Source organism: Mustela nigripes, chromosome 10, assembly GCF_022355385.1.
Source record: "Mustela nigripes isolate SB6536 chromosome 10, MUSNIG.SB6536, whole genome shotgun sequence".
Lineage (NCBI taxonomy): Eukaryota > Metazoa > Chordata > Mammalia > Carnivora > Mustelidae > Mustela > Mustela nigripes.
Window position 1 is genome coordinate 34,123,806 of NC_081566.1, and position 23,901 is coordinate 34,147,706.

Below are 23,901 nucleotides of genomic sequence, written 5' to 3' on the forward strand. Positions count from 1 at the left end.
CCGCACTCCCAGTCACAAACGGTGGAGGTCTGACCCATTCTCGGAGCGCTGCTTCCCGGGACTTAAAGGATGTTTATCCAAGTTGGTTTCATCATAGGCACATTCACCCTTTAGCCAAGCTGTGTTCAGAATCACGAGGCCGCTCCCAGAGGGACTGCCCAGGTCCTGACAAAGCTAAAGAAAAGAACTATAATCGTGAATAATCATCACACTTCTCACCTTCTCAAAATGAAAATAGCTTTGCTTATTATTTTTGTTTGTAAAATTAATGCACAGCTCTTGCAAATACCAAATGCACGGGCTGCTACAGGAGTGGAGAAGAAAGTGAAATTTACCCATAACTTCACCATCACACACAACCCTTGTGTATGTACTGGATACATGTTACCACTTCACGCAACAAAACAGCATCACACTGTGACATGCTTTCTTCTCACTTACATATTGCCAGCTCTTACCAGGTGCAGCAATGCCCAGAGAAGCTATGGGTTGTGAGAAAGTCTAGCCAGAATGCCACAGCCTTTCTCTTGGACTCAGAAGCTTGTCCCTTAGCAGCCAAACTGAGATGGTGGCCTGAGGCCAGTGCTTGGAGGGGAGGGGGAAATGAGACATTACATTTTATGCCTCTTTTCTAATCATCATTACATTTTTGCCTTTAATGGTATCCCAAGGGGTCTGTGAAAGATGCCAACAGATTTTCTTGGGCGCCTGCTTTGGGTGGTCAATCCAAGCTCACTCCCTTCTAAGGAACAGCCTCACCCACTCAAATGCAATGAGGGGTGTGATCCCAACATACATAAACAACCACGAGTCATTTAAAAACTCGTATAACTTAAAAATTTGTAACAAGTTAAGACACAAATTACTCACGAACAAGTAATGATCTGGATTAAAAAGGAAACATACTCCAGATAAAGAACAGATTAATGAGACAGAAGGAATTTTATCAATAACAATTTGAAAAGTTTGATAAATACATAATTGCCTAGGCAAATAATAACATTTGCTCAAGAAGAAATTTTTTTTAAACTGAGAATTCATAACAATGAATGGAATCAGTGTTTTAAAATGGTCTCACACTAAATACTGGGCCCAAATGGTTTCATAGGCAAGTTCTAACAGATTTTTAAGGAAGTAATCATCCCAATCTTATAAAAACTCTTCCTGATAGAAAAAGAAAAAGAAAAGAAATACTCTCCAACTCAGTTTATAAGGATTTTATAACCCAACACCAAATCAAACAATGACATAGTGATGGAGGAAAAAATACAGGCTCATTTCATTTATGAATACAGAAGCAAAAATCATAAATAGAACATTGGACTTGCAAATTAAATTCTACAGTTTATAAAAATGATAATAAACCATGACAAAGTTGGGCTTAATGCAAAGTTGGTTTAATGTTAGAAAAATCTATAAATGTAATTTACTGTACTACCATATTAAAGAAGAAAATGTGTATCATTCCGATAGATCTAGGTAAGACATTTTTAAAAATCATAGTAAATTCATTATTAAAGAAAGAAATCTTTCAGCAAATGAGGAATAGAAGGGAACGTGTTTAGCATGATACAAAGCACATATAAAAAATTAAGCAAATGTTGGGAAAACACTAGAATATTAGCCTTTAAAATTGAGAATGAGGCAGAGATGTTTGGGATCACCACATCTTTAATCCTCACAGCGGACATTCTTGCCAGGACATTACCTTAAAAAAATAATAATGATCATTCAGAGGGAGAAGGACTGGAAATAAGAAATAAAATTGTCACTATATGCAGCTGATATGATCATTTACATAGAAAATCCAAGGAATCTACAAACACTTAGGAATAATAGGAGAATTTCACAAGGGAGCTCAATAGAAGATTACTATAAAACAATGAATTGTTGTTTCATACCCCAGCAACAAAAATAATTAAAAAGAAGATATGATTTACAATAGCATTAGAGGACATCCATCATCTAGAAATAAATCTAACAAATGATGAATTACAACCACTGCAGGGAAAATCAGAAACTTTCAGGAAGACCCAAACAACGGAGGGCTATGCCAAGTTCACCGAAGGAAAGATTTGGTTCTCTCCAAATTAATTTACAGAGAAGTTTTGATCGAAATCCAAAAGGCTGTTTTGGGGGAAGAACCTGATAAGCAGATTCTAATACATATGAAAGAGTAAAGAGCAGAGAAAAGCAGGCTACTTTTCTGAAGAAAATTAGGGTTTTCCCTTGCGCTACCCATATCGGGACTTAGAAGCTGCAGTAGATGAGACAGCAGCAAAGGCCCTGGGGTACACAGGGTGACCAGCAGACAGAGCCCAGGAACAGGCCCACATTTATACAAAATGTTGGCATATGACAGGATGGCATTTCAGATCAGAGGGAAAGGGGAAGTTACACAGTAAACAGAATGGGAAAGTGGTTATCTGTGTGAAAAATATATGACATTGGATCAGTGCCAGTTACTCACCTTTGTCTCTAAGTTCCAACCCCACACTTCCAGACTCTTCTCTATAATGTTGGGGAGAGTGTGTGTTTGCTCCATTATGGGAAAATATTAAATTCTTCTACAGAGGCCAAGAAAAGCAAACAGGATGGGCAAAATTCATCAGCTGTGTTCACTATAGATAATACATAAACAAGTCTTGCGAGACATTGGCAGAATTCAGATAAGCTAAAAGTAGGTAGCCAGTTTTTAATCTGCAAAGACATGTAAAAATAAAATAAATGGAATATATTTTAAAAACAATGGAATGAGCAAGAGTATTACTTACGGGTGGAAAGGGATAGAAAGATTAAGTCGCCATAGGGTAGAGAGCATATCACCTCAGGGCTGACAACCAGGTCATTATCTACCTAAATTGTCTGCCTGTTGGTGACACCATTCTGGTCCCTGTATGCTCTGCCCCAGAAATGCTAACAAAGGGGATGGCTGCACAGAACACTGACGAACTCTGTGAGGAGTAGACCTGGGACCAGGCCTACCTGCCCTTGCATCGCCCAACAAAGCAAGTGGTGGTGGCAACATTGGCTCCAACCATGTTCTGTCTACTGCTCTCTTACCTAACTTCAGTTCTGGTCCTCACAACCATAACATCGGAGCAGAACGGAAGACTGGGGTTCTTTCACCTGGCTTGCTCCCTATCCCATGCAGACTAACCTACCCCAGCTCTTTCCTCTTCTTTCTGGCTGTATGTTTTCAACGGACTCAATAACCTTTGTGACCTGATCATCATAATTCAGCCTGAGACTTCTGGCTCTGTTGTCCCTAGAGCTGGTCTATGGCATAGCCAGAGGCTCCCACTTCATGGAACTAATGTTCCACTAGACACTGGGGCCCGGAATTCACACGCCATATTTCCCAGACCCCCTTTCCTGTGGGTTTCCAGTTAGGTTCTGCCAAGAGGAGGCACTGGAGAGAGACTGGGAGGCGGGAAGAGGAAGGAACGGGCTTTAAGTCCTCGTGGCCTCCCCGTGGCATCTGAACACCTCTGCCACAAAGGCTACCTTCCTTGCTCAAATGGCATCTAAACCTGAGAGTTTTTAAAGAGCCCAAACAAGTTTGCAACACGGGAAAAGGTGTTGATTCTATAATATGAAATCGGAAAATCAAAATGAACAAAAGTTGTATTTATTATCCATAAAAGGTAAACTTAGCCAACTTGTAAGCCACAATTCAACTCCAACAGTTTTATATAAATGTAATAAAGTTTGAATAATAAGAACCAAATGATGCATACACTTTAAAACTCAAAAAAAATTTTTAATCATTTTCTTTTTTTTTTTTTAACTCAGAGAAGTTATATTTAACATGGAGTGCAAGTCTATTTTAAATGGCTTGATACGATGTGTGTGTGTTGAGGCTGAGATGGAGCAACGTGCCACAGTAAGAATGGTCATGACCTAGAGGTCTGTAAAGGGCCTGACAGAGTCTCTCACTCTGGATCTTTCTGTGGCACCCTCCACTATGAGCAGTGTAGTCACCATCCTCTTCTAGCACCAGATTAAGTGGTGAAGTAGGGGGCAGAGACGCCAACGGGCAGCCAAGAAAGTCTAGAGCTTTGAGGAGACTTGAGAACTTACCTCTCTCTGACCGTGAGGAAACAGGGGAAAACAGGAAACCGGAAACAGACCGTGAGGCCGGAGCCCCAAGTGGACTCCTCTCCAGTGGTCGGACTGAACCAGAGTGTGTGAGTGGTGGGGCCAAGCTTGTGTGTGCTTGAAGTGGTGTGTCTCAGTGACTCTGGAAAATAGGAAGGGTAACCACTAGTCGCTACCCCAGTGGCACAGGTGTGGTGCAGACCAGAGAAGAACAGCTTTGGTTTCTCAGAGGCAGGGATGTGCTGGTTTCCCATCCCTTTACTCCTATTTTTCCTCCTGGAAGGCTGCCCTCCACTTTGCATCCGAAGTGTCTTCTTTCTAAACTAGGGCTTCTTGAACTTAGTGTGCATAAGAATCCCAGGTATGCCTATGAAATTGCACATTCCGGACCCTAACCGTGATTCTGTGTAGACCACGCTTTAAGAAGGTCTGCACCAAAGCTAGTGAGAAATTCAGGTGCTAAATAGACAAGTTCTTTTCTGTCTTCTGTGGGCCAGCTAGGGCAGACAAACGACATTTGAAATAACCAGAAGAAAAGGCAAAGAGTGAAGGAAGAGCCATCTAAGCCAAATTGGTTTTCCTGTCTAACAAGGATTAGAACCTCACATTTTGTTCAGGACCTCTCATTGGGTGTGAAGCAGCCCCAGTCCCTGGAACCGAGAAAGTTGGGGGGGGGGCGGCTAAGAAGGGGAGTGGGAGAGGAGCTCTCCTCTTTTCTTTATTATGGGGAGTCCCAAGGACAAATGCCTGATTTTAAAATGTATTTTTCAGCCTTTTCTGTCTCTAGCTGCAGGCCTTTGGGATCACAAGGGTGATCAGATCTGAATCACCATTTACACTTTGAAACAGATTCATTCCATACCATTGTGTTCTATCAAATTTGCATCTTAAGCCTTTGGTTTTACTGCATGATGAAAGGCATTGTTTCCTACTTAAAGGAAAATTAGCCAGCAGGATCAGAATAGAGAGCTTTGGATTTTGTTTTTAGGCCTGGACTGACTTCTGTACAAACCAAATAATAGTAGATCAGAGAAAGACTGTAAAGATTATTCTACTTTCATGATGCTAGGGAGTCTGCGGGCCAGTAAATCAAGAGAAATCAGAGGGAGCTGGTCTGACCTTCCTTCCCCCCTGCTCTGGCTGTGTGGCGCCCACATCATGGAAGACAGTGGACTGGGTATTCCTAACCCTGTGATTCCATTCGGGACCTCAGACACATTCCGAGACTGTGGTTTGTCTTATCCCCTCCCTGGTGCCATCATCTATTCCTGCCTCGCCCTCTGTCCTCCAGCCTCTACCTCCCCCATTCAAACCAATCTGCAACTAGGCTGACTGCCCAGCTCAGTTTACCAACCTCTAGAACAACTAGTGAGGAATAAGGAGCTCCAGGTTCAGTCAGGTAGTAGAGGGTGGGGTCAGGGAAGTCCTTTTCCTGAAGAAAGAGCAAGATAAAGCCTGCAGAGCCACAGACCCAGAGCTGGAGACTGGGTGCCCAACAAAGAGCCTCCTAGGGGTGGGGAGAGTCCTTCGTCTTTATGATGACGGTGACCGGCTCAAACTATGGGGGAAATTAGGGACCGTCACAGGAAAAGCCCTCCAAATTAACACAAATAGACAAATCCTGCAGGGGGAAAAAATGAGAAGAAAATCGACAAGGACGCTTTGGGCGGGTGAAACGAATGACTGCTACATTTATGTGTCCTGCTCTGTCTTTATGCTTCCTTACCATGCGGCACAGTCTCTGGTGTGACAGTCATGAAATGCAGCAGGCATGTGCCGAGCTTTACCTAATATTCAGTATACTCACACTTGTAAACTCAGCTCCTCACAGCCAAGTCCTTCAGCGACACTGTTCTCGGCTTAAAGTTGAATATAAAGGAAAACAAAAAAGAAAGAACACACACGGAACTCTGAGGAAACCTGCCCCGGCCACCGGCCAGGCTGACACAAAGGGGTTAAAAGTTAAGTGGAAGTCGAGCTTGAAGGAGTAAGACGGGCCTCTATATAAAGTTGAACGAGTCGTCTGGGGCCCACACAAACCTCCACCTTTTTTGGCCTCCACGGCGGCAACCCCGGCCCCTGCTAACGTCCTCCGCCTGTGGGACTGAGCGGGGAAGCTCACGGTAGTGGCGGCCAAGGAGAGGGGCCGGCCTTGCCAGGAATAAAGAGGGAGGGGAGGGGAAAAAGCCAGCTCGCCCACCCCGCTCCCGGGCGGAGGGCGGGGGCAGCGCGTCCCGCGGGCCGAGCGCCTCTCGGGCTGAGCGCATCTCTCCGGAGCGGCGCGGGAAGGATGCTGGTCGGCAGGGGCGCGCGCGCGGGGCGCGGGATGCCGCGGGGCTGGACCGCGCTCTGCCTGCTCAGTCTGCTGCGTGAGTACCGGCTGCGCGCCCGGGCGGCCGGGGTGGGTCCTCGCTCTCCCGCGGCCGAGCGCGCAGAGCCCCCGGGGCGCGGGGGGGAAAGGGACCCCGACCCCCACCCACGCCCCACGCCCACGGCGGCTCCGGGCTCCCGCGCGACCGGGGCCCTTTGAACCGCGCCCCGCTGGGAGCGGCGCATCACCTGGGAAGCGGCGAGGTGGACGGGCAGGGCGGGGGACCCCCGCCGCCAGGGTCAGCTCCCCAAGGTACGCGCCCTAGGCTTCCCGGAGTCGGAGCCCTGAGACTCCTTGGAGTTGTTTCTAAAGTAAAGCGCTTCGAAGATTGCCAGAGTCTGTTCGCGTGGCTGGAGGTGCAGAGCGCAAAGTTGGAGCCAGAGCCAGGAGAGGGGAGGAGAGAAGAGGGAAAGTTTTGCGTCTGGGAGTTGATTCCGAAAGCCCAGGCCTGAGCGGCTGCTGGGAAAAAAGCGCAGGCGCCCGCTAGACCACCAGGACAGGGCAAGTCTGAATTGGACCTTTAACGAACGGGATCGAGGCCAGTCTGGGAAGAGGCCCCGGCTCCGAAGCCCTGGAGGCCCAGGAGTCCCGCGGAGTTAGATGACCAGGGGAGTATGGAGTAAAGAACAGACCTTGAAACGATCCTTGCCTTTAGGATGGGAAAGCTGAATTACAACTGCCTCTTCCCACACCCACTCCCTCTCCCAATCCGCTGGAGAGAAGCTGGCGGCAGATGGAGACTGTTCTGCGCGCTGCCTCCCTCTCCCTGGGCACCCCCAACCCTGGCACCAACTGAGACTTGTTACATTTGGGGGCTTTTTTCTCCTCCCTCAAACCCCCCTCCCCAAGTTCTAAAACTAGTGAATAGGTTAGCAGCCTAGTGGATGTCCTTCCACTCACCCACACTTGCCCCTACTCCTTAAGCTCTTGCTCTCACTTTGGTGAGGAGGTAATAGACGCTTAATAAATATTTATTCTTAATTGCTTTCATTTGGGGATAATGTTCTCCATCTCATCGCCTTGTGTTTAGAAGCTTTTCAGCTTAGTTGGTTGTTCTCCCTTTTGCTCAAGATTCTGCTTCCAGCCCTCTGGGGCTCCCAACTCCCTACTCTTCCTCCCTCCAAAAGGCCACCCACCAGGGCCCCACAGAGTGACCTGGGCCTGCCAGCTAGGCCCCTTTGCTCTCATTGTCCTCTGCTGTCCCCCTCTGCGCCCACCCAGTTGGAGAGAGACTCTGGGCTTGAGAAAGCTCTAAGTTAGGCTCTGGGTTGACCAGTTGGCAGCTGTGGACCTGTTGGGCAGGGAAAAAAGCTGTCACAGAGCTGATGAAGTCCTAGACCGGGGAACTCCCCTGGGTGCTAGAAGGTGCTCTCCCAGCCGGGGGGAGTTGATGAACAGCTGATCAAATGTTCTTCTCTCCTTTGGCTACACAGCTTATGATGACCTGGTCCCGGGCCGAGTGAGGCCCACCCTTTTTTTATTTCCTCAGCTGGCCAATTTCAGTCTTGCCTTGGCCTGCAGCAGGAGGTGGGGAGAGAGACTGAACTCTGGCAAAATCTGGGCCAGATATGCTGAGAATTCCCCTGTCTCAGCTTTGGGGGTGACAGCTGGGGCATAGATCCCTATTTTCTTTCTTTCTTTTTTTTTTTTTTTAAAGTTTTTTTTTTTTTTCAAAGATTTTATTTATTTGACAGAGAGAGATCACAAGTAGGCAGAGGCAGGCAGAGAGAGAGGAAGTGAAGCAGGCTCCCCACCAAGGAAAGAGCCCGATGTGGGACTCGATCCCAGGACTCTGGGATCATGACCTGAGCTGAAAGCAGAGGCTTTAAACCACTGAGCCACCCAAGCGCCCCTAGATCCCTATTTTCGATCTTGCCAGATGTCTTGGGTCAGTCTGGAGCTTTATATCTTCCCTGAGAACTTTCTAGGGTTTGTTTATTTATTTATTTATTTAATGCCAGGAGTCATTTTCTGTCCTGGTATACATTGTGGGACAAATGAGTGAGTGACCATTTGCTAACAGAGGAATATTGCAGGAATTTCGTGTGGTTACTGCAAATTTTAGGGCACTGAGGGGTTGATGGGTTTTGTGTCATGTACGCTGACAGAGAGCTTTGTTCCTGGAGGTCTTTCTGTCCCCATGAGAAGTTGGCATAAGGATGAGCACAACAGCCAACCAAAAGTAGACTCCTCGGGCTGAGGACGGGCTGCCTCGGTGGTGACCAGAGTCAGAGTGGGAGCTCAGAGGCCACCAGGTAGCACTGCCATGCCACCAGCTAGGAGGAGAAGCTTTTCAGGAGAATAGGAAACCCTGCTTGTCAGGCTCAGAGTATCTGTTTCCTCCAAGACCTCCAGGGCCTATCTTTCCTCTCGCCATAAGGACACCCCCCCCCACCGTCCCGCCCCTTCACATTCCTCTTCTTCCTTTGGGTCCTTCGTGCGTGCTGACCCCACACCCATATCCTGTCTGGGGCTACATGTAAGAGGGGAAAAAAGAAAAGGGAAAAGAATTTTATCAGATATTTTCCAGAAGAGAAAGGACTCCACCCTTTGAATCTCTGCCACATGGTGACTGAGGAGGAGCAGCCTTGGGGACCTCTGACTAATTCAGTGGCCCCCAGTGGTCGCCCTTGGAGGGTCGGTCCAGCTGGCAGCACCTTTGCCAATACGAGTCTCCAGCAGCATTCCTGTCAGACTGAGAAAACACGCCCGGGCATCTTTGTTCTTATCCCTTTGGCTCCACCTCCTGGGCCTCCTTGCTCCCGTGTCCTCACCTCTTTGCTTCTCTGAGTCTTTTGTCTCCAAGAGCTCAGGGCAAGGAGGGCCAAACTGCAGCAGACAAACTCGGGCGCAGCGTCTTACAAAAACAAATTTTAAAAAGAGGAACAAATTCCACTTCGCGGGGCCTCGTTGCCTGATTTCCTTTAGAGCCCAGGCAGGAGGGCCTGGGCTCACTTTCAGGGCTGGGTGGTTACTCAGCTCCGCCGAGGGCGCCTGGCCTCCCTCTCTAGTTGACTTTGCCTGATCTCACGAAATGGTCCCGAGTGTGGGGAAGTGAGAATGTGAAAGTGTGGAACAAGAACACAACACCACCCTCCAAAAGAAAACGCTCGGAGTTGCCAGGGCAGAATTTCCTATTTTTCTGGATTTTGACTTTTCTAATGAGAACATTCTCTTCCCTTCTCAGCTAAGAAATAAAAACACATTATCTATAATTTTTCATCCCAAAGGCTCCTGACTTTGCTGAGGAGAAAGGGGCATGCATCCTGGGGGAGTAAGCTGTGCACAAATAGGGATGGACCAAGGTGTCCTCCGTCGCAGCACCTGTACTCTGTGGCCTCCCCACCCCCATCCCAGACCAATCTGCTTCCCTTTGGATGTGAAGGAAAAGGCCTTTTGGCTTAATTGGGAAGTCTGCTTCTTTTTGATCTGTGGGGGAAAAGACACTAAGAACCCACAACTGATACCTTGTAGCAGAGCAGCATCTCTAGATGGCCAGTTTTGTTGTTAAAGAAAATGTCTTGGGGCGCCTGGGTGGCTCAGTGAGTTCAGCCTCCATCTTTGGCTCAGGTCATGATCTCGGGGTCCTGGGATTGAGCCCCACTTGGGGCTTTCTGCTCCACAGGGACCCTGCTTCCCCCTCTCTCTTTGTCTACCTTTCTGCCTGCTTGTGATCTCTGTCTGTCAAATAAATAAATAAAATCTTAAAAAATTAAAAAAAAAAAAGAAAGAAAAGAAAATGCCTTAATGAATCCCTGGGTGGGGAAAACAAACAAACAAACCAGGCCCTGGATATGCAGGGCCAGACAGAAGACTGAGATAAAAATTAAGTGGAACTTTGTGTTTAACGGGCCCAAGAGACGCAGCTGCAGGGATCCAGAGTCCAGAAGGAAGAGAGTGAGAGGAGGGGAGGTCCCTGAACCACCAAAGAAACAGTAGTGCCCAAGGGTGGAAAAGTCGCTTCAAGAAGAAACTCTCTGATGCGACAGGGGTGCTTAACACAGTGACGTCTAAGGAGTTCAAGCTTATGCCGTTGTCTCTTCTGGGTTGGGCTGCGAGCTGGCACCAGGCTCTCAAACCTCTGATAGACACACATTTGCCTGGTATTAGTGTGCTCTGGAAGAAAGGACTGGGTGCTTGTTTGGCACCAAAGAGAACGGCAGCAGCCTGAGGACAGGGAGGCACAGAGCTGCAGGAAAGGAGTCCGTGGAGAATGAAGGAAGAGGGGACTGGGGGAAACAGAGGGCCCCCAGGGAAAGCTCAGAGCCTGGGGCTCCAGGGTGAGTAGGTGGGGGCCAAGACCAGCTATTTTCCTGTTAAAGGGGAGTCCCAGTCCGCTGGTAGCCCCAGGCCACAGACACTTGGTTTATGCTCAACTTCTCAACTTCGATTCAGAGGAACCATAGGAAGGTGACAGGCGGGTTCTTTGTGCCAGTCCGAGATGCCCAATCTCAATGAAACACCTAACACGCACACTTCCTCGCTGCTCCCGGAAAAGGCGGGTGGCACTTCCCCAGTTCATTCCATTTAAAAACAAAACAAAACAAAACAAAACAAAACAAACAACAATAATAAGATGTTGTTTTCAGCTTTTCTTTGTAGGACAATGAAGTTAGCTTTCTTGTATCTTCTAATCATTAACTATCAATTCTGTTCTTAATTAGAATCAGTTAATCTTCAGGAACTTTTTTTTTTTTTTTAAGATTTTATTTATTTGAGAGAGAGAGAGAAAGAGCACAAGCAGGGGAAGCAGCAGAGGGAGAGGGAGAAGCAGACTCCCCCTGAGCAGGGAGTCTTATGTGGGGCTGATCCTGGGACTCCAGGATCCTGACCTGACCTGAAGGCAAAAGCCTAACCCACTGAGTCACCTGGGTGCTCCAATCTTCAGTAACCTCTAATCTAATTCTATTCTTGGAACGAGCACAGAACGAATGTGATCTTTCTTCCTGACAATCCTTACGGATCTGTCTGGCCCCACTAGATGATAAACTCCCTGAGGACAGGGATTATTTAATTTGGCATGACACCCACCCCACAAGGCAGGAAGGAATCTTCTCTTGTTCTGTGCTCCCCACAGCACTAAGCATGGTCCTTTATACATCACTGGTGCTTAGGACAAAAAATAAGTGTGACTAAATAAGTGAAATGAGTCTTGAATAAAGTCTTAAATAAATTATTTATTCTCCCTTCCCAGATTCTTCTTTTCTGGATCAGAGGTTGGCAAACTTTTTCTGTCAAGAGCCACATAGTAAATATTGTGGACTCTGGAAGCCATATGTTGTCTCTGATGCATATTCCACCCTGTTTTATGTTACAACACTTGAAACATGTAAAAGCCCTTCTTAGCTCACTGGCCATACAACGCACAGCCTGTGGGCGGTTTGGGTCCAGCAGCTGTTCGCCAACTCTCGATCTAGATGAAATAACTCCAGGCCCTCAACCATATGAGACTTGGTTTCTAGAGCTCTCCTAATTCTGCTTATCCACCCAGGGTTGCTCCCTAACTTAATAAATTCCATCTTCAACTAGAGCCCTCAATAAGACGGCTCTCCATAGAGGAGGTGGGCATGAATACGCCTTCCACGGGCACGGTGCCATCTGAGGGCTTCTCCTGAGCTCAGACGGTCGTGCTTCACGCCCTGAGTAAAACAGATAAGTCCAAGAGACGCTTCCGACACTAAAGAAATTAATAATGTAACTGAGCGACAAGACCTATACTCAGGAAGCAGTGTATATGATTTTGTGCCAGATAAGTGGCAGAGAGACGTGTCTGAAGGCCTCTGAGAAGCAGAAGGAAGGGGCCCCCGACTAAAGATAACCGCTATTTCTTGAGCGTTTACCAGCTGGGCTAACTGCTTTATGCCGCTTCTCTCCTCTGCTGCTCAAAACAACTAGGAGGTAGGGGCGGTTTTTATTCCCATTTCACAGGTAAGGTCTAGAGTGTGGAGGAACCCTCGTTCCAAGCCCTGACAGCAAGCATGGGGAAAAGAAACCTCGGTACAAGGTCTGAGGGCAAAGCTTACCCTTTACACGGAGGCTTCACTGACTTTTCAGAAACAGAGGCTGGGGGGCGCCTGGGGGGCTCAGTTGATTAAGCCTCTGCCTTTGGCTCAGGTCATGATCCCAGGGTCGTGGGATGGAGCCCCACATTGGGCTCCTTGCTCCACGGGGAGTCTGCTCCCCCGCCCCCACTCTGCCTGCAGCTCCCTCTGCTTGTGTGTGCTCTCCCTCTCTCTGACAAATAAATAAATAAAACCTTAAAAAAAAAAAAAAGTAAAGAAAAGAAAAAAGAAAAACAGGCTGGGGCTTCCCAGCAGAGGCAGCAGGCTGCTGCTTCCCAGTACTCTCTCCTGGTGGGCTGAAATACCCAAGAATTCCTCCCAGAGACCCCTCTGGGGCTGGCTGCTGCCAGGATTGGAACAGAAGGGTCGGATGCAGCCTGCTGACCCAGAGATCAGGAAACACCTGCAAAAACCCCCACTAAACCTAAGAGGGTCTTTGGAAAGCAAGACCAAGAGGCACCTCAGTGTCTCAGTCAGTTAAGTGTCTGCCTTGGGCTTGGGTCATGATTTTGGGGTCCTGGGATCGAGCCCCACAGTGGTCATGGAATCCTTGCTCAGCACAGAGTCTTCCTTCTCCCTCTCTCTCTCTGCCCTTCCCTCACTTGTGCTCTCTCTCTCTTTCCCTCTCCTATAAGTAAATAAATAAAATCTTAAAAAACAAAACAAGTCCAAGTATAGTCTCCAAGACATGAGAATTTAGCTGGTTAGGGAGCAGAGTTTTCTGGATCAGAGATGCTGTACACCCTCTTTCAAGATGAAAAGATTCTCCATTTTACTTGTAGGTAGAAATATCTTAAAAATGTAATATCTTGGGCCCCTGCTTCCTTAGGGTGTCCCTCAAAAAGAGGACTTTAACTTTTATGACTCAGTTGGATGAGGAAAATAATTTGGTTATGGTGCAACTCAGTGACTTTGTTCATGCTTATTAAGGTGTATGTATTTATTGACTCCTACCCTAAATGATTCCAGACTGGTGTGGGTTTTAATACCCATGTCTGTTTTTCATTTATCTGTTTCTTCTTTTATAAGCTGTTGTTTCTCTTTATTGATTGCTTCTAAGAGTCTCTAAGTTTTAGCTTTAGCTAGGATATCTGATAACAAAGCTTGTTAGAACCACGTGGAAAACAAGAATAATCGCCTCGGAATAAGTACTTATAAGTTAAAAGCATTACTTTTACTACATGACTTGCGTGACCTCTATTTGGCCATTTTGGCTTCTTACCCTCATTTTGCTAACTACCTGATACCTTGTTTCCTCCCTTTGTCCCAATATCAAACAGGTTACCCACAGTCAAATCAGGTGCTTAGGGAGACACAGCTAATAAAGGTAGAATCAGAAGTAAACAGCAGAAGATAGCCTTTTGTTTGATTTTAAATTGTACTTTTGTTGGATTTTAATCTGTTTGTAAATTTTAAAATGCACTGTTGGGTTGGGGCTAAGGGTTATGTTTCTGAAAGGCTCCAGTCAAGAATGCAATGGGGCGGTGCTTTCACCATTGTCTCCTAGAATCTAACTGGTAAGCTGCTGTAACTCCCTTATGGGGTTGGGGGAAGCTCAGATAAAGAAGGCTCAGCATTTGATGGTTTAATGCCATGGGGACGTGTGTGGGAAGATGGGATATAAAGAGACCTGGGGCCAGTCTTGCTTCATGTAAATTTTATTCCTGTGAGATGCAGTCTTCTCATGGGAGCCTTAGAAGCTGGGAAACCACGAGGTTCCCTCCTGGCCAGTCCCTCTGCTGCAGCCCCTTGGTTGGACTGGCTTCCAGGGCCCGACCACTGTGACCCCTCGCTCTACACCAACTCACAACATACCCCGTCACTGAGCCTTGCCTTTCTGGTCTCCATCTTTGATCTGTTTCTCCAGGTTCTCAGCAGGCATCCCTGCCCACTCCAGGCTCAGGGACGTGATTCTGAGGTTGAGCTTTCATTCTCTTTGCTGATGGATCCTGCTACCTGTTGCTCAGAATTTGGCCAGCTTGGGGGGCAAGAGGAGGCTGCGGCCACCGGGAGCCAGACCCTAGTGGGTCAGTAGCTGGCCTGGGTCCCGGGTTGCTTCACTCATCTGGCACAGACACCTCCATCCTCAGAATGAGCAGCAGGTCTCCGCTCACATCTGGAAAAGTTCAAAACTGTTTGCCTGGGTGAAGGAGGCCCTGGGGGAGGGGATTCAAAAGCATGACATCACCTCAGTCAGACCCAGCTTTCTTTGGAAAGAGAAAAGGGCTGGGCCAGGCTGGGCTGGCCTAAGCCAGATAGGATTCCCAGGACTTGATGTGTTGGAAGGAAGAAGAGGAAAGGGTGGGAAGGAAGCATGATGTCAAGGGGGAGTTCCAGCGGTGCCTTGGAGTCGTACCCAGGGAGGATGATCCTTCAATTCAGTGACCACGTGTCCCCACCCCGTGCCCCCTTCAGTGAGTTTATACCTTAGGGGCAGATTGCTAAACAGGTCCTATCTAAGGGCAGTGGAAGACTGGATCTGCTTCCCAGGTATTTTATCTTGATAAGCCCACCTTCCACCTGGCCCAGATAGGAGCCCATTCTTTTCTGTCTGGAAGGGAGGGGGGAGGATGCATCCTGATTCTTAGCAGTTTAGACTCCCTGACCCTCTTCCTCCTTCCATTCAAGTGTCCGCTAAACCTCAGAGGCCCCATTGCTCTCTGCCCCACGTAAACTATGGCTTCCCCTCTTGGCCAAAACCTTGGTGCCCAAAACCTTGGCCAAGATCCTTATCTCTAAAATGGAGATGGTAATATCACTTCTTCTTCCTGCTTACCTGCACATAATATTAAGATATGATTACTGTCCTCACCATGCATATCAATCTACTTGTAGCAGGTGGGGAGGGAGGCAGATGTGGGAGCGTGAGACCGCTCACCGATTTTAAGGGCAGCATTCTTGGTCCCAAGTGAATTACAATGAAACAAAACCCTAATTTCGCTCTGGATGCTGAGGGAAAGAAGAGGTGTCATTCTACATTACTATTTACCTGGAAACCCCCCAAAATACAGACCTAGATCTTAATCAGGAAAATTTAAAAATAAGCTTTGGGTGGCCTGGGATCCTCAGGCATCTTACCTTAAGGGTGGTGCTGCTGGACGCTGACCTCTGGGTACCAAGTCTGTCCCCAACGTTCCTAAAGCCCAACAAGAGTAGAATAGAGGCCCTCAGTCTTATCTAAGTACTCCCAAGTTATCAGTTAGCTTATAAATGAAATATCCTCTAGTCCCTTACCTCAAAAAACATACCTTCATGGCCTTCTGGAAGGCCAAGTTTGAATTTGGGACCCTGTCGGTCTCTGAATTCAAGGCCACAGTGTGGCTGAGCAGGAAGAGATGGCCTTTGGTCCCAGCGTGTCCTTCTGGCCTTTTCCCCCACAAATCTGGCACACATTGTGGGGGATCTTGCATGCAAGTGATGCACAATCACCCACATGCTTCACGTGTCCCCCTTCTTCCTGAAACAGCCACCTCTTGCCCACCCTCATACCTTGGAGGTGCATTCACCCTCTGAAGGATGGCAACTGGGAGAAAAGGCCCCTTGAAGATCCTCAAGTGGGCAAAGAGCCATTTGGGCAAGAACATCTAGGAGTTCTGGTCCCCACCGTATAACCTAGAAGAGGTTGGGTGCTAGACTCCTCATGGTTTGGGGCAAGGCAGTAGGAGGAGGAACAAAATACAGACTTTAAAGCTCAGGGTCCAGTCAGGAGGCTTCTCCTCTCTGGGTGTAAGGATGGCACTGGGAGGTGCCCCAGCAAACACGGAAGGGCAAGGACCCTCAGGAAGATCTTCAGAGAATAATTAAATCCAGGAACAGTATGCTATACCAATTCAACATTTGTTGTTCATTTTCCCAACGATCCATGGAGGGAAAGACACTTACTCTTGAGATGGGTAAACTGAGACACACACAGAGACACACAGGCACACGCATTAAACTATGTGGTTATTGGCAGAGCCAGAACTAGGCTTTCTTCCCACCCCATTTGATGGGCAGCCAGGCCTTATGTTCTCTAATCCATCCACTGGATTCCTAGGTCAGAGCTTCTTGAAAGAAATCTTGGGGCCGGGGGGTGGCCTTCTGAGTTCCTCAACAAAAGACATGGAAAGGAAGGGTTTGCAGACCATAAGGGAAAGAATGGAGGGAGTTTGGGAGTGGGAAAGCCTTAGACTGAGAGAAGCTTTTTAAGGGGGTTGCCTAGAGATGGCATGACTCTAGTGATTATTCCAAGACTGTATTACTCTAGGGGATAGAGAGCAACAGAAGAGAGGAAGACCCATTAAAAAGGAAATAAAGGTATTTCCTCTCCTATAGTTTAGATCTCTGTGATATTTATTCAGATAGAATTTGATATTTTAATATTTTATTTAACATGTTACAAACATTGCCTTATATTCTCATGTGGCTTTAGTTTTTTTTTTTTTTCCACAATTGTTTATCTGTGATGATTATGGTATGTGAAATGCATCTAGCATTTATCCTGTTGTAATTCATTTAGCTGCTTTCCACTTTCCCCTCCTATAAATAGTACCATATTAGACATTTGGTGCATGCAAGCTTTTCCTTCCTTATTTTCCTAGGGAAAATCTAGTAGTGAGAAATTAGTCACCTGTCCAGAAGGATATTCTTGATGTCATGATGTCATGAGACTCCAGGATGATTTCGGTTCTGACTTGTCCTCCTCGTTTCTTTATAGCCTCTGGGTTCACAACTGTGGAAAACATAACTTCTATTACCACACATTCAACCCCCCAAGAATTAACTTCAGCTGTTTCTGCAAATGTATCCAACCAGGAAACCACCACACAAAGTCCTCTTGGAGATACCACCCTGCTCTCTGTCTCTCAGGACACCAGTGGGACCACAACAGCCATCTCAGGTAAAGTGCTTGTCTCAGGCCCCAGAGGGCTGCTGCTGGTGCCTGGGTAAAGCATTAGGATATTGCCACCACCAGGCCTGCTTTCCCCCACAGATGGAAATACGCAAGCCCCGTGAAATATGATTTGTGCGTCATGCTTAGGGGACCCTGAAGTAAGTTCTTGATGATTCTCCTATAGTGACAGCTTGCTCTCGGGCAGCTTTGGCAGCTAGTCCTGATCAGTCATTCTCCTTGTACTCTGCTCTCGTGCTGAGTTCACGTTAGTGATGAAATAAGGATCAGATGAGGACTCCCTAGAAATCTCTAATCTCTTCAGGTTCAAAGTGCTTTTTGACTTCTTTAGGGTAGATCAGAATCCAGTTCAATGTTAGAATCCCAAAAGAACCTCTAGTAATATTCTCAGTTATAGCTGTGGTTCCAACAGCTGGCTTGAAATCACTTTGGTAAGGGTTAGGACATGAAGTAGCTCTTAACTTCCCAAATTCCCTTTTCTGGGAAGATTTTAATTCAAGATGGTGAACTGAGATGTGTGTAGGGGTGTGTGTGTGTGTGTGTGTGTGTGTGTTTATGCACACATGTGCACATGTACACTTGTGTTTTTGTCTATTTCAGAGACTACAGTCAACATCACATCTACCTCTGAGATCATCCTAGTGTCTGGGACCATGAACTCTACCGTCCAGTCACAGACCTCTTTAGCTACCACAGTAACTTCTATCCCCACCAACTTTTCAACTTCAGCTATGACCTTGCAGTCCAGCCTCCCACCTGGAAATGTTTCGGATCCTCCATACAATAGCACCAGCCTTGTGACATCCCCCACTGAATACTATACCTCCTTTTCTCTTATCCCAAGTATCATCAAGGTATGTGAATTGGGCCAAAAGTGGCAGATTGCCCCCTCACTTCATATTTATGCAGACCCTCTCTTCCTGTCAACCTCTTTTCATCCCAACCAGTGAGATTTGGTTCATGTACCAATTAATAAGGTAAATATGCAGCTTAGGAGTGCCTGGGTGGCTCTGTGAGCTAAGCGTCCAATTCTTGATTTCGGGTCAGGTCATGACGTTGGGACTGTGGGATCGACCCCCATGTTGGGCTCTGTGTTCAGCAAGGAGTTGATTGGAGATTCTCTCTCTTCCTCTCCGTCTGCCCCTCTCCCTCCTCAATGCTCTCTTTCTGTCTCTCTAAATAAATATATATATATTTTTTAAGAAAATAGGCAGCTTAAATATTGCTGGAAAGGATAGACAGGGAAGAGAGGAGTAGAGACAGGTAGCTGATCTATATTGTAGGTGTTGCATTTCTAGGGAATAGAAAGTCGGGGTGGGGGGTTTCTTGGAGGTCTGCTGTGGTTCTTGCTCGTACCCTTGGTCTGGGCTTTGACCAGGGCACCATCTTCCTTTGGGCATATTTAGAGACCATATTCCATTTAATGGGGTGACTTTTCCAAAAATGTTTAGGACAACTCCCATTTCCTGCATGTGAGAGGGTTTGACAGTATGCCAGGAATAGAGAAGCTGTGAAGAACTGGGCAGACCAGGGATGATGAGCTCAGTGTTGGGGTCCGTGGTTGTCAACAGCTTTCAGCAGGAAGGGGAGAAAACATGGGGGCGTGGAGCCTGAAGGCAGGCATGAGGAACCTGTCTGGGTTTCTATTTTTAAAGGAGCCAGACGAGGAATCTGGAGAGTCCTAGGGGCCAAGAAGAAAAAGAATGTCACCAGGTTCTGCCTGGCTACCCCATTATCTGTTTGCTTACATGGCCTTACTTGCAAGTATATAATCCATTGCAGGGAAAACAGCCCCAGTGGGAAATGTTTTTCCCCTCTTCCTTTTCTGTACCATCCAAGCTAATGTTTACCAAGACTGCAAATAGCTACTTGCTGGCAAGCCTGGGCTAGTAACACAGGTTTTGACTATCTGATGGGGATGGGAGTGAGACGGAGGAAGGGAGGAACACCATTATATAGCTCTAGTCCCCTAACATCTTTAAATTTCCTTTTTCCTAAAACCCCTTAAGAGAGTACCTCACAGAAACTAAATTGGAAAAGCGGTAGGGGGAGGGAGAGTGGGGAGCAACGATACTGGCTTATTTACTTTGTTTTTGTTTTAATACAGGGAGAAATCAAATGTTCCCAAGTCAAGGAAGTGAAATTGACCCAAGGTATCTGCCTAGAGCTAAATGAGGACTCCAGCTGTGTAAGTCAGACTCCCTCCATCTCACCTCTATCCTTTCCTCCTCCCTCTTCCACAACCCTTTCTGAACATCCTTAAGCCATCTTGGACTGGATGAGACTTGGGTGGGATGGGGAGAATTTAGCTTGGTCAGGCACTTTTCAACACTGAGCTTTTGGGTTTAGGGAGTAAGAGGCCCCCTCTGGTGGGCAAAGAAGGCAAAAACAATTTTATTTAAATTTAGTTACCTTTTTCCCTCCTCTTGAGTACATTGAATACGTACATTGTCAGATTTAAGTTTACTTTTGTGTTAAGAAAGTCTTTAGTGAAACATAAACCAGTAACTTAAAATACCAATTTAGTATTATAATTGACAAATAATGTTTTAATCTATATAGAATGTCTTTATGCTGTAATGCTGTATTTTCCATGTAACTGATTTTCCTAACATTTATTGAATGATCCCCTCCATTGTTGATTGGAATGCTGGTTTGTTTTCTTTTTTTTTTTTTTTCAAGCTTCTATTAAGTTTTTATATGTACCAGGGCATATTCTTCAGAGCTATTTTATTTGTTTGATTTGTCTTTTTTGCTTATTTAAATTTTTAAAAATTATCGTCCTTTTACATTATAGTACTTTAAATATCCATCTAGGCAGGTCGTTGCTCACTACACTGTAAATAAAAATGTATTTTTTGTCTATTCTTTTAGAAAAACTTCAGAAACATCTTGTCAAAATTAAAGAAATTTTTTTTCATTGGAGCCACTATAAATCCCTCTATATTTTTCTGGTCTACTCTTGTACTGTTCAGCATATTGACTTTTTAGTTTTTAAAAACTAAAAGCTATGTTTTTTCCCTGTAGGTTTTATGAACTTTTTAAAGTTATTTATAATATAGATTCCCCATTAACTATTCTAATTGATCACTGGTGGTATATTAGAAAGTTGAGTTCTGAAATTTATCTTGGGTTTAGCCTTTTTCTTTAACTTACTTGTTACTTACAAGAGCTTTCTAGTTGATTCATTTTGTTTGTAAGGCCAGCTGTCATGTTACCTACCACTGCCTCTGTACATTGTTTTTCTCCTCCCTCTTAGTAGTTACACCTTGTTTCAGTTTCAGGTCTTATTGCATTGGTAAGACTATACAGTAAGGCATTAACTTTTAATGGTGATAGCAGACGTCCTTGCTTTGTTTCAGTAATCTTTCCTGACAGTTACAATTTCCTCAACTAAGAATGGAATGACAGGACTCTTCCTATTAAACTTGTAGGAAAAAACATTTCCTTACTGGTTGGGAATCCATTTAAGGGAGCCATGTATGTGGTGTGTGATTGCATAGATTGGAAAGGACCTGGGTGGACTATAGTCTGTAGAAAACATTCGGTTAGTTATTTTGTCCATTCTGACTACCCGTTTTACCTGGGATTATCGGTTAGGTCATTCTGACTCACAGATCTTTTAAAATTATACCTAAGGTCTTTATTTAGCCTAGGACTTTTAAAAAAACAATGGGAATTGCAAAGACACAAGTTCACACAATAGACTAACAAGTGCAATTTGCAAAATAGTGAACTTAAACATGAATGTACAATGTACAGGTAATACTCTGTTTCTGATACTGATTTTCAACTCTACTTATTTTTTTTAAATTGCCAAACCCTTTGGTAATTATAGCTTTAAAAAAGTGAGTTTTGTGTGTGTGTGTGTAATATCCTGGTTAAGCACTTATTTTCCTATGCCAGAATGCTGCTTCTTTGTCCCACCGATTTAGAACTAATTGCCGAGCATTCTAAGCATCTGTCCATTGTTCTTTTTTTCTTTTTTTTAAAGATTTATTTATTTATTTATTTATTTGACAGGCAGAGATCACAAGCAGGCAAAGAGGCAGGCAGAGAGAGAGGAGAGAGCAGGCTCCCTGCTGAGCAGAGAGCCTATTTCGGAGCTGGATCCCAGGACGCTGGGATCATGACCTGAGGCGAAGGCAGAGGCTTTAACCCACTGAGCCACCCAGGCGCCCCTGTCCATTGATCTTTGAGGTTCACATTTAACTAGGGTCATCATTCAAGACAAGTGCCGGAAACTTACTGCTATTCCAGAACCAACCCCTCTTATTGTGCTGTGGTTGCTTTCTCTCTGTATTCTTTACTGTCTCCTCTATTCAGGCCACAGCTGAGGTCTGTGCTCCCTTCTGAGATCTGGGGAGGCTCTGTGTAGGGATGAAGAAAGGCAGCAAGCCCTCTGGCATCCTGAGGAAGGCTTCTGCCCCGCTCATGATGAATGAGCTCTACGGTAGCACCCGATCCTGCTACCGGTTCCCTGGTCCCTTTGCCACTGCTGGTCCCCCTTTCTTCCTGAGGGCTCCTCTGCCCCAGCCCCTAAGCAGCAGTACCTCCTAAGCCGCCCCAAGGTAACTTTTCCCCAGTCAGCAATCCTTGCTCAGAATCTTGGGCCAAAGTTCCCGACTGTGTTTCAGATTCCTTTTCCTTGAGTCCCAGTGCGCGCTTGTCTATGATCAGTCTGTTCCGGGGGCTGTGAGCGGCATGGTGCCTGCTCCTTTTCCTTGGGTTGCATTTGTACTCTTAGCATCAGAGGGCCTCAAGGCACTGGTTCTAACCGTGGGAAACTCAAGTCCTAGTCACAGCCTAATGAGAACCATGAAGGACTTGAATTCCTATAGCATCGTGTCCTTGAGTACTTGGGTCATGTTGGCTGCTCCTGTATCAGAGGTAGTGTTACCCATGACAGAGCTATGGATGCCTGTTCTCAGCCCTCCAGACGCTCGCTCTGCACTGGGCCGCACGGAGGATTTGACCTGGCAGCGCTCACTGTGTGTATCAGACAGACCTATCTTCTGTCCGTGTGTCTGCAGACACTTATTTCTCAGCCTCTCTCCTTTTGCTCCCCAGCCTCACCTTTAGACAGAAATCACCAGCTGGGGGAGGGAAGGCAACCCCATGCTCTTCTCAAGCACCTGCTACCCCGTCTTCAGGTCCTCATTAGCAGCCCCTGTCACTCGGAGTCTGACTTTCATTCTCTCTGCCACGGCGCCAGGGCAATTTAGTTTTTGTGGTTATGGTTTCCCAAATACTTACCAAAATGTGAGATGACTTTGTTCTCTTAGACTCTACCCCTTTATCCAGGGGGGAATCCACCAAGAAAATTTTTAGTGGTGGCAAAGTACACATAACATAAAACATACAACCTTACCCATTTGTAAGTCCACATACCGTTCAGTGGTATTAGGTGGTCTTAAGAACATCCACATTGTTGTGCCATCTCCAGAACTCTTCATCATCCAGGGCTGAAACTCTACACACATGAAACCACCTCCTAGGTCCTGGCCACCATCATTCTACTTTCCGTCTATATGAATTTGATGACTCTGGGTACCTCACGAGAGGGGAGTCATACAGCTTTTATATTTTTGTGACTGGCCTTTCTCACTTAGCATCATGTCCTCAAGTGTCAGAATTTCTTCCCTTTCAAGGCTGAAGAATATTCCATTGTTCATATAGACCATATTTTGTGGATCCTTGCATCTACCAAAGAATTCTGAGATTGCTTCCAGCTTTTACCACAGTGAATAATGCTGTTGTGGACGTGGGTGTACAAATATCTCCTTAACACTCTGATTTCGTTTCTTTTGGTTAGATACTCGGAGGTAGAATTGTTGCATTATATGGTAAATCTATTTTTAAGTTTTCTAAGACTCGCCATACTGTTTTCCACAGCAGCTGTGCTGTTTTGCATTCCAACCAACAGAGCACCAGAGTTCCAATATGTCCACATCCTCACCAACGTTTATCATGTTTTTTTATACAGTAACCATCCCAATGAGCAGGAGGTGGTATCTCCTTGGGATTATGATGGGCATTTCCTGATGATTGGTGATGCTGAACATCTTTTCATGTGCTTACTGGCCATTTGCATATCCTCGTTGGCGAAATCTCTATTCAAGCCATTTGCCTAGGAATTTGTTTTTGAGAATTACCTTTCTTTCTTCCAAGCCACATGTGTTTCTATGCCGAGGCTGTACCTACTCAGCCAGCTCACATCACCCTTATTCTGTCACATTGACTCCATCGAAGGCAGTTTGCTTCCAGCCTCCAGATCATCTCCCCCAGCCCACGCCTTCCTTGCCCTCTGCCCAAACACTAAAGGTCAGTTTCCATGCAGAAAAAAATAACTTACAGATGGAGTACAGATGAAGACAGTGTGTGTGTGTCTCTCTCTTTTTTTAAAGAATTTTATAAAGTTCTTAAAAATCAATTTATTTATTTAATTTAATCTAATAATTTATTTATTTACTTTA

General features: G+C 46.0%; 1 protein-coding gene and 1 long non-coding RNA gene across 6 annotated transcripts in view; one reads left to right on the plus strand and one right to left on the minus strand.

Moving 5' to 3' along the window:
• LOC132025555 (uncharacterized) lies at positions 1 to 7,153 on the minus strand. Of its 4 annotated transcripts, none has more exons than XR_009406631.1 (5): positions 6,661 to 7,153; positions 5,909 to 5,960; positions 4,084 to 4,243; positions 2,471 to 2,700; positions 1 to 174 (listed from the first exon to the last, which is right to left on the minus strand). It is a non-coding gene; the product is annotated as an uncharacterized LOC132025555 (long non-coding RNA). The 4 variants fall into 4 exon arrangements; XR_009406629.1 differs by lacking the exon at positions 1 to 174 and adding an exon at positions 1,209 to 1,708; XR_009406632.1 differs by lacking the exons at positions 1 to 174; positions 5,909 to 5,960 and adding an exon at positions 1,209 to 1,708.
• The window catches only part of CD34 (CD34 molecule), a 24,510-nt gene continuing 6,731 nt past the window's right edge, over positions 6,123 to 23,901 (plus strand). Inside the window, exons 1-4 of one of the 2 annotated variants that reach the window (XM_059412987.1) lie at positions 6,123 to 6,470; positions 17,231 to 17,413; positions 18,026 to 18,279; positions 19,533 to 19,613. In XM_059412987.1, the coding sequence (XP_059268970.1) occupies positions 6,392 to 6,470; positions 17,231 to 17,413; positions 18,026 to 18,279; positions 19,533 to 19,613 (597 nt within the window). In that variant the 5' untranslated portion in view covers positions 6,123 to 6,391. The remainder of the gene's footprint in view (positions 6,471 to 17,230; positions 17,414 to 18,025; positions 18,280 to 19,532; positions 19,614 to 23,901) is intronic. The other variant, XM_059412986.1, reaches the window with a different exon arrangement.